Below are 18,413 nucleotides of genomic sequence, written 5' to 3' on the forward strand. Positions count from 1 at the left end.
AAAAAGCTCATTTAAAATCATTGACTGGTTATTTAACATGTTGCTTAACTTAATATCACCAGCAAAAACTTATAGCAAAAATAATCTGTATCACACATTTAAAAATAGAACATATAAGGCCAGATTTACTAATAGCTGTCAACAGTGCAAACCCTCTTTTGGTGTTAAAAACTACTGTCAGGGTTTACTAAAGACACGCAGGGCATAATTAGCTCTGAAAAGGCGTGGACAGGGATATTATTATTGCATATGCATTTGTAGGAGTTTCCCTTTCAGACGCTATATTTATGGGAGGAGAGTATTTAAATGAATCATGCAAGATGATTTACTACGGTTTGCGCTTGTCAATGTACTGTTCTTTGTTCTTTATTTGCGTGTCGTCAGTAAATCACTCCCATCGGCGCTGTTTTGGAATTGCGCTCTCATGCTAATTTGCCCTGTTTAGTAAATCTGCCCCTTAAGATATTAAAATATCACTTTGAAAAGAAAGCAGTCACAAATCACAAAAGAGACCCTTATAAATGAATAAACACTACAACACCTTTCTAAAAACATTCAAAAAAAAAGTCAAAATTTGTATTGTTGCTATATTGATATGATAAAAATGTTTAAATGTCATGTAGTTTGTAAGTGAATTCCTCAGTGAAATGCATGTCATCCACGCCCGGATTTTTTCATTAAGAAATAGCGATGGAGAGATAGCGTGTGTAAATCATACCTGTCCACTTCAGGCCTCAGGCTCTTCTCTCTCTCCAGCATGGCCACGATCAGCTTGCCCCATTCCTTCTCCACGTCGTTAGGATGGAAACCTTGAGGGAGCTGGATGCGACCGAACTCCATCCACACCTACAGCCCAACACACAGCAGAGCTCCAGACACCCCTACATCTGTCAACGACTGTAGATGTACAAGAAATATGAACCATACAAACCTCCAGCATTTTGTAGAGATGCTTGATTTTGGCCTTTTCATTCTCTTTCGGTGGTATTTCGTTCTCCTTAAACTGTTGATACTGAGTATAAAGTGCCTGTTAAGGTAAAAACAGTTGTGAACACAGCATACTCACTGGAGTTGTGGGATATAGTACTTCAGGACACCTGAACTGGATGAGAAAGATGGTCTTTTACACGAGTGGGACGTGTAAATCCTCGGAGCCTGAGGCAAACGACCTGCACTCGCTCAATTACACTAAGTGGAGTTTAATGTTAGAGAATCAGAGAGTCTTAGCAGCTGCTTATCTCTGAAAATACATGTCAGCAAATGTCTGATATATCTGACAAATGATTACTTCAAATATATCTGCAATTTCATCAATCAAAATGTAATATCAGCCTAGGAATGGTTTACCACAAAACTGCCGCTCACGTCTCTCCAAACCTGTATATTCCTTGTTTCCAAGTGACGAATATGATTTCTTTTTTCTTTTCTATTTTGCATCATTATTTTCATGGTAAATATTATGAAAAAAAACTAGTCATTCAGATATTGAAGCTCATTTTACGCCACATAAGGGGGGGAAAAAAATCATGCTTTGGTAAATAGTAATTATGAGATGATTATGAGTCAGATTATGCCATACTGAGATGAAAATTGAAAGTATGACATTAAAAGTCAAAATGTTGACACACTACATCATAATTATGAAATAAAAATTTGGAAATTATGACATTCTAAGTCGTAATTATGAAATACCAGGTCAAAATTCTTATAAAAAAAAGTTGGCTATGACACAAAAAGTCTAAATTATGCGAAAATACAAATTATGACACACTGAGTCATAATTATGACATACTAAGTCAAATTTTGACGTGTCATAATTGACAGTCAAAATTACGACATAAAGTCGACATTATGACCTGCTGTGTCATATATATTACATAAATGACATAAGAAGTCATAATTTAGACATACTACTGTACATTATAATTATAAGACATTATGGCATGGTTGGGAAAAGTTACTTTTAAATGTAATGCGTTACAAATATTGTTACTCCTTAAAAAAGTAACACAATATGAAAAGTCAAGACTTTCTATATCATTATTTCAATTTTTATGGCATAAATATGGCACGATTTTTTTCTTATGTGGTGGAAATCGGCTTCCATATTCAGGAAACCCACAGAGTAGTAGTCAGTTTTTATTTTTTTTATATTTTTTAATATTTTTTAATATTTAAATTCTTAAAAGCATAATAAAATCGTGAGGCATCTCACCTTAAGTTCCACAGGATTGCTGGGGAAATTTCTGTCTGCCATAACAGTCACATTGTGTTTGATCCACTGGCTGAGGTACATCACCATGTTCTGGTATTCCACCCATTTAATATCCACATCCTGTTTCAGGAACAACATCAACCATCTTAGTCTTTTGATCCAGGTCTACATCTCACTGCAATTCCATGAAATATGAACACAGCCATACTTCCAACATCATGAGGTTATAGTGTGTGTCACTTCTTGGCTTTCTAAAGACATTTCCATCATATTGTATTCATTTGCTCATTTATTTAAGAACAGCAAGCATGCTGGATTCAAGGTCACTGGGACTTATACTGGTCCTCTTCCCCATCCAGCATTATCCAATGTTCTGGGAATGACTCCAAAGAATCAACAGATTCCTTAAAAGCTTCCAACTTACTTTAATTTCATGCATAACAAGCCTCCAAGAAACATGGAATGCTTATGTAATAATTAAAAAATGTAGACAAAGTTTACTTGCAAATACCACGACAAATTCACCAGCCCAGCCAGCTGGAAAACTTTCTATAGTCAGGTATCTTCTATTATCAGCTTGAGTTTCCTCAGAGAAGAGTCTTTATGAGTTTCAATCACAGACAGGCGGCAATGACAACATATGCTTTATAGTGCCGTCACCACACACACTGCTCACATTTCACTTGCACTGAACACAGAAGATCCATTTCAGGCGATTTGCATTTGTAATGCTTTCAATTAAAACAAACCCTTCCGAAAAAGAAGTGTGCTAAATTGTATTGATTGTGCACTTGTAGTGTACTTCAAATATTAAAAGCATATTTAAAAAAACTGTACTTGCCGTTAATACCAATGAAATAAAAGGCCACTTAAGTGCACTTAAAAAGTACCCTTTCATGACCCCTTAACACACTTAACTACACTTTAAAAAGTGCACTTTGTAATACTGTCAAATTGCAGCTTTACTTCGAAGTGCATTTTAAAGCATTGGTTTAATAATATTTTGTCATACTTTAAAGATGTGTTGACAAACATGTAACATACTTGATTATAATTATAATTAGACTGTAGTGTGTTATTCAATATTACATTTAAAGTTAATATATTTTAAATGTACTAAATTGCAACTTCATTACAAATGTGTATTCGCAAATATTTGTCAATACATTCAGCAGTATTTATGAAATTACATATAAAGTTGTTCTTAAGTCCTACTTAAGTGGGTTTAAAATCACTCTAAAGTTGAGCGAATTGCATTTAATATACATTTAAACTATAATACGCTTTTAATTAACATGCAGCTAAGAGTCTGAAAACATTATTTTTACATTCAGATTGCTCTTAAGTTTGTTCTTTTATTTCCATAATAAGTATTATAAGTAATAAGTAATTATAAGTAATTATATAGTCAAAGAGTAGCCTACTATTTTTCACAAGGGTAGTTATGTTATAAATATGTAATTGTACTTACAATTGCACTGATGCCCTCCATACCTTCCGGTACTTTCGGGAAGACATCGTATAATGTTGAGACATAAGTAATGACCGACTTCTCATCCGGAGACGACACGTCAACGTCTGCTCGAAACGGAAAACATTTGCTTAGTTAGAATGCTACTTAATAAACCATTGAACAGTTTTGCAACAAATGCTTGCAACCTTTCCTTTCAGAACAATTCACTACAGACTAAACAGTTCACGGTTTCTATGAAGTGTTGAAGTCGATGATTATTCTGCTGAGGCCATTAGGCATTGAATACTATTCTTAGATCCCAGTGTTGTTTTACAAATGACCATGAAACGGCAGGTTGAAATATCTGATATTCAGAGACTCTCTGTTGAGCTGCACCAGAACAACATCTCAAAGCTAAACCAGTGATGGCTCACGTCAGTAATTTGGTAGAGTTGTGTTAACTAGAAGCTCATTCTCACTCTGTTTCACACTTCAACAAAAGAAATAGAGATACTTTTTGACCTCATTGTTTTGAAATGCTGGGTAACCAGTTTTCAATGAGAAACCGTTGGCATAATAAGTATGATGCAAAATCGTTTTATAATGACATTACTTTAAAATCTGGCATGTGCGTTTCTAATATCATGCAATTATTTACATTTGTATTCATGCATTTAGAAGACACTTTTATCCAAAGTGACATATATTAGAAGTACATAAGCAATCCGTCACAGTACTACAAATAATAATAGTGTACAATTGTAGGTTGATTAGAAAGCCTAGGAAACAAGTAAAATCCGGGCTCACACTACAGGAGTTTCAGGATGATTTGTTCCTGATTTTCCCCTCCTGACAATCTGAGAACAAATCTTGTCCAGGACATTGGTCGGTTCTGATGTTCGGCCCAGATTATCTGGTGATGTGAGGCATTTACAGATCAAATCTTAAACCTCCCACACAGCTCGCAGACACATCAGGGCTGCTCGAAAATATCAAACATGTTTTTGATTATGACTATGATTATGTCAGGACTTTCACAATAGCCAATGAGAAACAAGTTTACAAGGAGACGGAAGGGAATGAGAGAAGTTTTGAAATGGTGACGTGAAACAAGCTGCTGTATGGCTTCGTTGGACAGCGGTGATGGAGGAATAAATATTATTATTAATAAATATTATTATTATTAGCTATCATTTGTTATTCATTTCTTAGACATATGTCTTTGATTTTCATGCAATTTTACTGTCCAAATTATTCTGTAAAAATATATTTTGTATGAAATAAAAAATATTTATATCTTAAACTTGACACTTTCATTTTTTTAAGCTACTTTCACTGAAATAACATGCCTTCTTTAAAAAGAGACCAAACTTAAGTCTGTATTTGAAAGCATTAATGAATTACAACCAAATAAGTTCAATGTTAAAAAAAAGCTAACAGTGACAGTTAACAGCTTAAAGACAGTTTACTGTTACATGTACCATGTGTTTGCCCCTGGACTTATGTTGAAGTGTTTCCTGTTCCTTGTGCCATGTTTGTAGTCTTTTGTAGTCCTATTGTTCTTTGGTTTCCCCTGTTCATTAGTCTTGGTGTGTCTTGTTAGATTGTTAGTTCTTGTGTTTCCCTCTGGTATTGTTCATTTGGAAATCACACACAAGTGTTGTTAATAGTCAAAACAGACCGGAGACCATAATCGTATAATAATTCAATTTTTAAATGAATGCACTTTATTTTATGTTTTTTCTTTAATATGTTATTTTGAGGTAATGTAAAATAATTAAAAAATGATAAAAAAAAAACATTTTATACTATTTTTCAATTTATGCAGTATCTAAAACAAGCTGCTGTACGGCTTCGTTGGACAGCGGTGATGGAGGAATAAATCTAAAATGGAGCAAAAGTACTTAAAATCACATTGAATGGAGGCAGATTACTGCCACCTGGTGAAAAAAAAAAATAAAGAAAATAATCTGTAATACCATGGTGTAGCCAGCCACTAGATGCCTGTATAGCTCTATATATCAATATATACAGGGTTATGTATTCCCTAGTTCCTGAGAACAGTGTTTTTTGACATAATTACTTACTTTCATTAGGTTTTGCATTTGGATATATATTTAGAGATTATTAAAGACTAGTTTTTGCCAGTTTGATTTTTGTTTTAAATGTTGATTTGAAGTGTTAGTTTTTGCATCATGATTACAGTCAAACCAGAAGACAGTGGGTGTTTCACACTCTTGATGTTTTAGTTTCACCCATTCACTGCTGTGTACTTTTTCCCTGCATTGTAGCTAAATTGTATATTTATGATATTTCATGGTTATATGGTGGTATATTGTTGACCACGAACAACACGACCATTCGTCTTTTTCTGAATCAAGTCAAAGATAATTTTTTATCACATAGCAAGTGCCGCAAAAGTCACCAAGTTTCATACCATTCTGATGAAGTTACGATTTTTTTTGTTTTACATTTTTTTGGTCTAAAATGACCGAATAAAACCAGAGGGGTATTTAAACCCCAGTGTTTCCTGTGTTCTTTGTCAGGTCTTTTCCTTGAATGGCTTTTTGTTTGGTGTTATCAGTTCTGCTCCTGGTGTTCAGTTTTGAATCTTGTGTTTCCTGTTTTGACTCTTATTTTCATTCAGTCTTACTCTGCATTTGGATCCAGCTCTCTCTCTCGTTTTTGAGTTTCGCCAATGTTACATTTATAAACGTCTTTAACAATGACTTGTTAATGTATTATTTTACATTCACAGTACCTACATTTTGACAAGTTTGACAATTTGTGTGTGTGTGCAAGCAGCATTGTAATAAAAGTACCACAAGAACATGAATGTAATAATGCTAAATGGTTCCATTGGTGACCTCAGCCTAAACATTAACATTTGACACCTTGAAGTCGGACAGTGTTGTAACTGGAGCGTGAGAACACATACTTGCTCCATCAGGTCATGTATTAGGACAGTAGAAGCTCACCTTCCGGGTCCAGCAGTCGGGCCACACCGAGCTGCTCGGCCACACCAAACGCTTGCTCTAAGTTGGATCTGCTACTTTGTGTTGAAACTCTGCTCATATCCACCAGATCAGGCCTGAATGAAGACAAAATCGAGACAATATGAACTTATTTCAAAATCTCTGCATGTCTGATATCTTTTAGTGACAGATATGTTTGGTATTACATTCCAATATTTAGCTTTAATCTAAATTTTGTTTGATTGATGGTGACAGGCATTTATGCAAACTGACCCTGGAGTAATACTGGGTTTGTGTAAATCCCCATAGGATATCAGTGACAAACAGTGTCAAAAACTTCACATGTACAGTACTCACTCACAATCAAGTGACGTCATTTATTTGACGGAGCATATAAGGAACAATTATATTTTGCATTGAGAAAATTAAGCTTATTTTAGGATCGCTAAGAATCTTGGTCCCAAAAATAGTTTTCATATTCTTTAATAAAAACAGGTTTTCTTCTTTTTGATTTTGGGGTGAAATATGACCCAGATATGCTCTTGACAGGTTTCGTGAGATTCATACATAAGGATTTTTATCACTACCAAACCTTCCCTGACTGACAGGAATACTGATGGCTAGAAATATCTTTAGTAATTATTCAGAATCTAGGTCATCTGTTAGGCAAAATGACATTTCATCAAACTATAAAGGGCAGATTATGTCTATGGGGCACAACAGATCATTCCAAGAATAGAGATGAGAGATACAAATACTGTACAAGTGTAAGAAACAGCTCTCGTAACCTATTTTAACTTCCACAATGAAACATTTTATTTCAGAGTGAAACAGGATGTTCAGTTTGAAAGAAGGCCAAGACTGGTTGTTACGGTACCAACATTTCAGTAGTCGGTAACATACCAACACTAGTCAAGGTTTGCGGATCTCTGTACCAATTTTAGTACCAGAGCAAAAACTTTTGAATTAAGTACTTTAAAAAAATGTTGTCCTGTTTGTCTCATCCGTTGGTTATCATGATAAATCATCAGTTTCTGATTTAATCATGGATTTGAAGACTGTTGTCAATCCAGACACTTTGCAGCATGAAAAACTCAACAGTATTCAGATTGTGAATAGGTAATGAACAGAAAGCAAGAGAAGAGCTTCCCTTTATAATCACTAAGGCTGTCAATCTCTAAATTGCAAGCTCACTGAATTCTGGATTCTCGCAAAAACTCTTATTATAATAAAAAAAGCTGTCTTAATTGTACAATGAATCTCTTAGTTTCTAATGATTCTAATCTAATGATTCTAATGAATCTAATCTAATTAGATTCTCATGAATCTCTGCCGTTCACACGGCAGCAGAACACACTTGTCAGTCCTGTATTGAGTCCTTAATACGGTTACGTTCACACACAGTATGGTCATTTACAGGAGTGACAACCACATTTTATGACCGAACTCACATCCGTAATTTCAGGACTCACACCTGTAAGTAAATGCGGTTGTCAATCCCAAAAACTCACAGTGTGAGTCTGGCATTATTTACAGTACATTGAGCAGCTCACGTAAAATAAATACAAAACCTTCTGCGTTTTCAGCAGTGTTAAGTGGATTCTGACTAACTTACTGACTAGCATCTCTGATTGGCCATTAAATTCACGTGCTCAACAGATATGACTGTGATTGGCTACATTGCTCACCACTAGTAAACATGAAGCGCTCAAACAAACAGGAACGAGAGCGTTTAAAAGCAGGTACTGAATACACACGGTAACACACCAGAAATGCTGGCAGAGTTTTATCCATCTGTAGCAGGATTGAATGGTTAAATATGTCTCTACTGTACATAACAGGGTATGGGTTTTTCCAAAGCAGAGCAAGTTATTACATTTTTATGAAATGTTTATTTTTCTATGGAATAACGTGAATCGATACACTATGAACAATTTGTCAAAGAACCTGGTAGATATTGATGTAATGTTGCCTTTTCTGCCAATGTGGACAGCTGACAGTGAAACACACCACTGGGATTTAAATCCAAGTAGAGTGCCAAGCATAAGTGAACACATCCATGCTAAAGTTGACTAAAAAGAGGAATAAAAAATCATCTTTTGGAAATTGATCTTAATGTCTTAATTTAAAAAATGAGGAAAAATCCAACCTTTAAGGACACCAATTTTCTTTGTGAATGAATAATGTATCGTACATAAATAAATGTTCTTCCTTAAAATGCCAATCTCTAGGTATGGTGAAGGGAATGTGATGATGTGGGGCTTTTTTTATTTCCAAAGGCCAAGGGAACTTTATCAGAATGCATAGTATCCTGGATGCATGAAATAACTGGCCTTTAAAAATAAAAATCTGCCTGACTCTATGGGAATTTAACATAGGGGTGTCCTGACTTACGCAACCTGTATTTTAAGGAAGAACATTTATTTATTTAAGATACATTATTCATTTACAAAGAAAATTGCTGTCCTTAAAGGGTTAGTTCGCCCATTTAAGACATGAAGTTGTATGGAATCCTTACCAGCACTATAGTGCATACACACTGACCCACTCTGTTGTCACCCCCCTGGTCAGAGTTCTGGCCGCTGGAAGTTTTTCAAGAAAGTACTCCCGGTTAGTTTCCGGGGCCTCAAAACTGTGCGTTTTTACGTGAAAAATTATTTGCGCTTCAAAGCTTGATTAATTTAACACAAAAAAAACACGCCGGTCAAAATTCATACCTCAGTTTTAATCGGCACTATTTTCTTTCCATTTCTATCAATCCGCGCTGCTGTCAACGTCAACAGTGCGCACGTTCCGATCAGCTGTTGATAGCGCGACTCGCTGACAACAAGTCTGACTGCGTAACTTCTGATGATGAAACCAATTTTAGCACAATGTCAGACGGAACAGATGAGGATGAAAGTAATTTTAGCACAACGCCAAAGGGATACCGTTATGAACCGGAGTATACCGATGCCGAACTTCAACAGATGGAGATAGAACGGGAAGAGAGAGAGCGAGAGGACAGAGATGAAGTTGTCCAAGTTGATGCTGGGCCCACAGCTGTAGCAAGAGCCAGGATGAACGACAAATGGTGGTGCACTTGTTCAAATTGTCAAGTTATGCCAACAGAGGTTGAAAGCTATTGCTGCCACGAATGGGAACTCATCATGCCACAGCTGCAAAACCTATCGATTGACGAGGAGGCCAACGCACCGTCTGTCTGCATTACATCCAATGACGTTTTCCCTGCAATGCTAAATGCTGGTGTCCTGGAGACGTTCTTCTACGTACCTAAAATCAATTGGAAAAAGCGACCCAAACCAGCTGGACTTGACGGTCAGATGTCTGCAGAGTAAGTGTGATCGCTCATGTTGCTTTGTAGTTTTTTATTTCAGAATTACACAAAACCTCAATTGTGTGTGTGTTCAATCAAATAGTTTTCTCAGCAAATTGTACCTATATCCCTATATACTGTTTTTATAATAGACATCTTTTCACGTGTTTTCCACTGGAGTCTAAACACAGCCTGGAAATTTACAAGTTCGCACCATCGTTCCTTTTCTACTTTTTACGTCGTTTCGTAATTGATTGTGTAAACACTATGGAACAGCTGATCGGAACGTGCGCACTGTTGACGTTGACAGCAGCGCGGATTGATAGAAATGGAAAGAAAATAGTGCCGATTAAAACTGAGGTATGAATTTTGACGGGCGTGTTTTTTGTGTGTTAAATTAATTTTTTCAAGTAAAAACGCACAGTTTTGAGGCCCCTGAAACTAACCGGGAGTACTTTCTTGAAAAACTTCCAGCGGCCAGAACTCTGACCAGGGGGGTGACTACAGAGTGGGTCAGTGTGTATGCACTATAGTGCTGGTAAGGATTCCATACAACTTCATGTCTTAAATGGGCGAACTAACCCTTTAAAGGTTGGATTTTTCCTCATTTTTTAAATGAAGGCATTAAGATCAATTTCCAAAAGATGGTTTTTTATTCCTCTTTTTAGTCAACTTTAGCATGGGTGTGTTCACTTATGCTAGGCACTGTAAGCAGGCTTTACATAGGTCACCAAAAACTGAAATTCTGTCATTTATTTACTCAGTCTTTAAAACAGGAAATCAGATGCAAACAGAAAAAAAGGCATATATATATGGATATGCTCTGAAAATTGACATTACCTGTACTTATGAATAATAGCATTGAACAGTCGTCCATCCCTCCACGAGGTAGTGAAGTTGTCGCAGCGAACACCTACGTAGCCTTCGGTCATCTGCTTGGACCACAGCAGAAGCCTCTCCTTGGCTGTCATGTCCTCGGACTCTCCCGTCACATGGATGTCCGAGATCTGCATGCAGGAAAGATGACATTTTCATTAATATTGTTAAGGACCTGTGTTATAATAGATACGAGGCCTCTTTTCAAACCCAGTCATATTCAGGAATCTGTAGAAATTGTCATTTTGTAACAGAAAAATCTCCCTATAGTCAATAATTGTATCCTTTAAAACTCATCTTTGATCACCAAAATGACATATTTAAATCATTTTTTCCTTGAAAAGAAATTTCTTCATGCCTTAAAATAGCTTGAATGAATGTAACTCTACTCTCTTGCTTCGTTTAGTATATGCGGTTCTATGGATATGCAAATGAGCCCCGCCTCCACTCACTCACACCAGCTCAGAGATCCACTCGTTGACGATCACTCGTTGATCTGGGGTGTATTCCCTGTACAACAACGTAACTCGATGCTTAACTACTATAGTACGTTGCATTGTTGAAGAAATCAACTAGCTAGTCCCGACTGTTTCCCGAAACCATATTGTCGCAAATTGGTCGTTCAACCACGTTGGTTAAGGATGTCACGCATGTGGTGGAGTAATAACTTCTTTTAATGAATCGGTTGAGATCGAATTAATGCTAGATATTTTGCTATAAATTACAGACATGACATCTGAGGACTATTTCAAATTTTTCTCAGTTATTTTGCTCTATTTCCAGATTCAATCATAGGCTCGTTCTTACGTACTAGAGCACATTCGCTCATGCGCACTCTTCAAAAACGGTGCTTTAAATCTCTTGACAAACTAAAAGACGTAAACGACATTTGTATGTATTCTAAATAAAAGATACAGATTGCACTGAATGTCAGCTTGCTTATTTTACTCAAGATAAGGATTTATTGAGTCCACATGTCATACAAACAAGAAACTCTGCTTCTAACCACAGGTCGAGAGCTGTAGTTCAAACCACACAATTTTGCGATGCTGTTTTCGAATGTTCGTTAGAACTATGTTTTCGGGAAACACCGACTCATTGAACTATGCTGATTACGACGAAGCTTGCGACCAAAGTTGGCTAACGATGCTTTTGGGAAACGCACTCCTGATTGGTTACAAGGTAGTTTGTGACGTCAGAAACCCCAGCGATTTCAAACCTCATATAAATACTACATATAAATAACATTAAAAGCGTGATTTTTTACCACAGGCAGACTTTAAACTGTTTTAAAAACCATATAACATATAACAGAATTATACTTTTTTTTTTTATTAATGTGCATGACTTTTGCCATAATGTAATTTCAATCTGTTCAGCAAATAATCTAGCAAAAGGTGAGTTTAGAATTAAGAATAAATAAAGATGCATATATCGTGCACACAGAGATTTTTGTGCACCTCAATTGTTGTGTGTTTTAAGAACAACAGTCTTTATGATTATGACTGTGAACACAAAGCATGTCAAGACTTCATCAGTGAAGAAGAATAAAGGGCAAAAACTGAAAGTGAATGACAGGGACCGTCAAACACTAAGAAGGATTGTGTCCAAACAACACAGAACAACTGCAGCAAACCTCAATATTCACCCTGAAAACCGTTTCCACAAAACCTGACCACAGAAAACTTCACAAAACCAACATCAATTAAAGATTTAATCTCAGACACCACTGCTAAAATGTGAAAAAGATGGTGTTATGATCATAAAACCTGGACCGTTAGAGCATGAAGATGAACTTCATCATCTGCCCTGGTCAGTTTCATCACCTGACTTGAATATTATTGAGTGAGAAGCAGATTCCCTCCTTCAACATCTCTGAAGCAACTGGCCGATGTTCTGATAGACCACATTCAAAAGATGTATTAATCTACTCTAATAAGGTTGGAAGTTCAAATATCAAAATATTGCCTATTTCCGGGTGTTCACATTTTTTTGCCTAACCCCTGTACATTGTGTTATAGTACCATGAAAGGGCGATGTTTGTTAATCCTATCAATATAATATTAGCAAAAATATGTAATTTGGGCTTTTCTAAATGTTTCAGCATTGAGGATCAGCTGGTGCAAGTAGAAAAACTGAATCATGTGACATTTGATCAGTGATTCACCAGTATAGGTTGGTTGATCTGTTTCTTCATTTAGATATATAGTAGTCTCCATGTAGACATTAATCATATTAAATGCTTTTTCAATATAGCACTGCAAAACGAGATTTCACGTTACAAAGAAGGATTTTCAGCTCTAAAATTAAATGCCTGGAGCAAAAGTTAAGCCAACACCTACTGATTTAAGGAAACTCATTATACCACAACAGCTTAACAATCATTTACAGATCGGTAAGTGTATAATATGTGTACGTGCTGACACTGAAGTAAACTCAAAGGAATCTGCCGGCCGGCCACAGTGTAATTATAGCTTGTAGGAAGAGAGCAGAGCATGTGGTGTTTAGACTGTGGCTGTGGAAAGACTGAGCTATTAAACCAAGAACCAAACACACCAAAACATGCCAACTCTGACTAATCACTGCAGTGAATGATAATATTATGGAAAATCTGTGTCATTCATTAAAAAATGGATAGTGTCTAGATTCTAGTATCTAGGATAAGAAACTTTTTGGAAAATGCTTGAAAACACTAATGTGGACAGAGAGTGTTTTGTAATGAAAACTCAGTTTTCATATCTATCCGGATTAATGCAGACGTAGCCTCAGAGTCTAATGTTCCAGGTTGTCATCAAATAATTATAGCAGCGAAGACCTGGTGTGAATGCAGCATACTGTATATCACAAATGAACAGTGTATGACGTGCAATGGACATAATTGTTCAAGAAACGTCATGTGCATCATGTCATTGCATCATAAATGGCATCTCAAATGTTGACAGATGCTGATATTACCTCCTGGTGTTTAGTAGAACCAAGTTTAAGATCTTGTTGGACAGTATCCAAAGAAGCCTGGGAAACTAAATCTCCCGAGCAAGTGTGGGCCCTCCTCCGCTTCCTGTGCACTTGAGTGTCCCATATAATTTTGGAGAACCCTTCCGTGTTTCCATGTGTCTGGAGCATATGCTCCACCGCTCCAAAACTAGCCGCCCTCCCCAATTGTCTCTGCAAAAGTTTCTTTTCCACAAGCCTCTCCTTTGTGGGGATGCTCCCGGAGCTCTTGGTGACCCAGTGTAGATTATGCTCAGCAGCGGGCCTGCTTTTGTCCTTATTTATCTGATAAGTACCTAGATTTCTACCAGTTTTACCTCGGAGGACTGGGACTTCTCCAACATAGACCCCATGGCTGATACTATGCTGCCTGGGCCTTGGAAACTCATCTTGCTCTGAGTTCAATGTACCAACCAGATTGAGATAATTACCACCAGATGTGGCATAATCCAGGTGATCAGTCTTACAGTTTCCATGGCTTCTTAATGAATCAGTGGCATTAAAATCAGCTGATTTTCTCGTTTTCCTCCTTTGAAAGTATCGCCGTCCACTGAGCTGCTTTGGTGCGGGGCTGATCGGGGCTTTCGTGGGATCAACATAACACTCCTCCTTAGAGTCCCTCACGCATCCACACATATTACCCATGGTGGTTGCTCATGCTAATAAGGCTGCCAGAACGATTCACTCCTTCCAGCCAGCTTTAAACAAGTTCAGCAAGTTTAAGAGTTTCTTATCCCAGGAAGTACCAGCCATCGTTTCCCTAGCAAGTATTTAGGTATGAAGGTGATGCCAGACAAATCAGCAGTAGTCCAATATCCAGAGAAGTACGGATGATGTGAATCCCTCTGAGACTCGGTAAAGGACCGAGACGCTCCAAACAAACTTCTGTTTCGTGTATCACAAGTTCACCAGGCTCGCTGCACAGCCCGGCCCTTTCTTCTCATGCTGCCAACACACTGAAGACTCAGTGACCTTTGAAACTGCACCCTTTGCCCTGATCCAGAACAAACACTATACAGATTGAGGCGACACAAACTAACGCAGATCTAGGTAGCTCTCTGTCACAGCTGAGGAAACGTCATCGTCCTCATGTGATGTGTAAACACAGCCACCCCCAGATCACGGCTGGTGTTGAGTTTCCAGAGGCTGAATGTCCTCAGTGGTGGGAGGCTGGAGAGAGAGAGAGAGAGAGAGAGAGAGAGAGAGAGAGAGAGAGAGAGAGAGAGAGAGACTCATCTGTTCCCTGATGGTTTCTGGGCTGCGTGTGAAACCTCTGCTCAGCAAGTTGAGCCATTCAAATAGGACTTACCAGGCTGAGAGAGTCATGGCCTGTCATGTGGCCTTTTAAAATAACGGGACAACGTTGCTGGATCGACATGGCAATCTGCGCCACCCCAAACCACCATATCATCACACACACTTGAGGACGGATCCTTAGAAACTTCCTTGTTTTCCATACTGGTTAATGCTGGTATAGTGCTGATTAATGCTGATATAGTGCTGGTCCGGGCTGGTTAATGCTGGTATAGTGCTGATTAATGCTGGTATAGTGCTGGTCCGGGCTGGTTAGTGCTGGTATAGTGCTGATTAATGCTGATATAGTGCTGGCCCGGGCTGGTTAATGCTGGTATAGTGCTGGTTCGGGCTGGTTAGTGCTGGTATAGTGCTGTTTAATGCTGGTATAGTGCTGGTCCGGGCTGGTTAATGCTGGTATAGTAGTGGTCCGGGCTGGTTAATGATGGTATAGTGCTGATTAATGCTGGTATAGTGCTGGTCCAGGCTGGTTAATGCTCGTATAGGGCTGGTCCAGACTGGTTAATGCTGGTATAGTGCTGATTAATGCTGGTATAGTGCTGGTCCAGGCTGGTTAATGCTAGTATAGGGCTGGTCCAGACTGGTTAATGCTGGTTTAGGGCTGATTAGTGCTGGTTTAGTGCTGGTCCAGGCTGGTTAATGCTGGTATAGTGCTGGTCCAGGCTGGTTAATGCTGGTATAGGGCTGGTCAAGGCTGGTTAATGATGGTTAGGGCTGGTATAGTGCTGGTCTGCGTTTTTGCGGGTTAGTGGTTTGATGTTTGCACAGAGAAAACGGATAATCATTTGCCTCTTTCAAACCTATTTCAGGGAGTGCGTTCTCGAGACACCAGGCACTGTTTTGTGCGAATGCGCGGCCGGAGCGTGTTAGGAGTTTTTCTGTTAGAACGGTGTCGTGTTAGCAGGCCCTAAGTTAATAACTAATGATCTTCGCAACGTAAGTGAATCAATCAAGACTATCTTTAGCTGGACAATAACTTTATCCTAGAGCTGTGGTAAAGCCCAAACAATCTGTTACGGTAATTTCTATTATCACTGTAAAGCTGCTTTGAAACAATCCATACTGTTAAAAGCGCTTTATAAATGAAGGTGACTTGACTTGACTAAACATGTAACCAGCATTGGTTAACCATTTTTTCTTTAGTAAATAATTTATTAAAATTAATTTGGAAAATTGTCTTGTTCTTTAACTACAAACACACACTAAGAAACATTATATGTAACACATACACAAGTTTTGTTGTGGTGTTGCTGGGATCATACCAGCACCCAAAAGAAAACATATGCTGTTCCCAGCAAGCAAAACATGCCTTATGCTGAATGTTTTAGCAGGGTGAGCAAGTATCATATCTGCTAATCTTGTTTTGGCACAAGCTCTGCAACTTTCCCTTTATGGCTAAAGACTCTTTTCACTTCTCAGACTCTTCACAGATTTTATGTTTTGACGATGAGTGATTCCCCAAGCTGACTAGCTCAAATTCTCCTCAGCCCCCACCATGTACTGTAGTTGTCGGGTTTTCTTCTGTGCAGACATGACATAAACGAACATACGAATAAAGCAAACCTGGAATTTCCCACCAAATCTAAGCTCAAAATTTAAATCAATATTCCGCACTGGCCTCTTTATTACATACACTCTTTATTCAAGGGCTTCAAAGCATGTTTATAAGGCAAAAACACAAAGCAAAAGCTTCTGAAACAACATAATGGCAAACGCCAGCTTGATTCAGAACTGAATGCCTTTGATTGCATGTTCAAACAGACCGTATTTAGATGCTAGCTGTGGATATTGTTTAAATGAATAACTGCGTTCTTTAAAATCTTTATTAACAAGTTATTGCCTAAAGAGTTGCAAACAACACGTTCATCTACAGTGAATTGCGATATTGTATTTAACGGGATCCGATTCAAAACTAGATATTTCCAAAGAAGAGACCGGAGGGCAAAAAAAATTAACATGGTTAAAAAATCAGCCCTGAGAGACTTATGTCTGAGCAGAGCCATCAAAAACTACTCTACTGTACGTACCATCCAACTGCAGATCATGAGGGAACAGGCTTCATGCCCAACGGCTCGCGTGAGAGTGACAGCGGCAGGTGCTTCTGCACGTCCCCACGCTACCTGTCAGCAAGTTTTATGAACCCAAGCATTATTTAACACATTCTTCGGCTATGCCCCAGAAATGCATTTTTATGCCTTCAGCCGATTGAGGGCCGTCAGGGAGGCTGGGCCAGCGTGGTTTGCCAGAACGAGGTGCGGTGAAGGTGTCATTCTTGCATTCTGGAGATTTGAATTGGGAAGAGCTGTGATGGTTTGGGTTTTTAACTGAGACTCGGGTCAACCTCTGTGACAGGCTAACATTTTTCCCTCATAACATCATCTATAAATGAACGAGCAGCCGAGCCAATGATATTAATAATCTGCCGCTGTGAAAGTGGGACAGTGTGTTCAAAATCAGCAGGGGATATTCGTCCCAGGATGCATCCGTGTTGGCCGAAGAATGAAACCAAAGGACAGGAACCCAGAGACACACAGCATCTCAAAAAAATTCTGTGTGCGTTAAAAAGCTGTGAGCTATGATGTGACGCCCAAAGACATTAATTTGATGCATGTGTCAACTGACCAACAATTAACTCTTTCCCCGCCAGCATTTTTGATTATTTCCACAAATTTCATGGCCCCCAGAATATTTTGTTGTAAGAATATCAGAACATTAAATATATCTAAAGAAAGAACAGCCCCTCTGCTTTTAAACAAAAAAATATATTCTAACTTTCTGCATTATTTTTATTATCAAAACTTAAATGTGGGTAAGTTTCATAAAAAAACAACATTTTGAGGAAAAAGCTGATAAAATCATGTTTTTGTCAAAGACTACATCTGAATTGATGATTCAGAACGATGATCAAAACACAGATGGAGAAGATCGAGTTCATCAACACCCCCACATTCACAGTCCTAAAGCTCGTCCTGGATCGACATTTCATTAGACAGTTTTGATTTATATGCTGTTTAGTGTTAATGATCACGTTAATTCACATATGCATCTGCTTACATATCTTGTTTCTGCTTCTTCTTCGCCTTTGTTTTGAGGTTCTCTACTCTTTCAGAAGATGTGTAACAGCGCCCCCTACAGTATAACAGTGAAAACACAGAAAGAGTGGCAGGGAAAGAGTTAAAAGTCCTCAGAGCTCAGACAGAAAGCTGGAGCGTGTCCTGTGTGAACGGCCTCTAGGACTGCACTCCTCGTTTGATGAGGAGAAGGTTTCTTAAG

The 18,413-nt window shown here is 38.1% G+C and overlaps 1 protein-coding gene across 1 annotated transcript in view; it reads right to left on the reverse strand.

Annotated features, from left to right (window-relative positions):
* Nucleotides 1-18,413, reverse strand: part of dst (dystonin) — a 241,730-nt gene that overhangs the window by 134,600 nt on the left and 88,717 nt on the right. Inside the window, exons 8-13 of the mRNA XM_077230331.1 lie at nt 10,800-10,966; nt 6,647-6,759; nt 3,687-3,793; nt 2,216-2,335; nt 932-1,027; nt 719-846 (exon numbers count right to left, since the gene is read on the reverse strand). Of these exons, the coding sequence (XP_077086446.1) occupies nt 719-846; nt 932-1,027; nt 2,216-2,335; nt 3,687-3,793; nt 6,647-6,759; nt 10,800-10,966 (731 nt within the window). The remainder of the gene's footprint in view (nt 1-718; nt 847-931; nt 1,028-2,215; nt 2,336-3,686; nt 3,794-6,646; nt 6,760-10,799; nt 10,967-18,413) is intronic.

The sequence above is a fragment of the Siphateles boraxobius genome, unplaced genomic scaffold, assembly GCF_051911475.1.
Source record: "Siphateles boraxobius isolate OS27281-9 unplaced genomic scaffold, OSU_SipBor_1 142, whole genome shotgun sequence".
Lineage (NCBI taxonomy): Eukaryota > Metazoa > Chordata > Actinopteri > Cypriniformes > Leuciscidae > Siphateles > Siphateles boraxobius.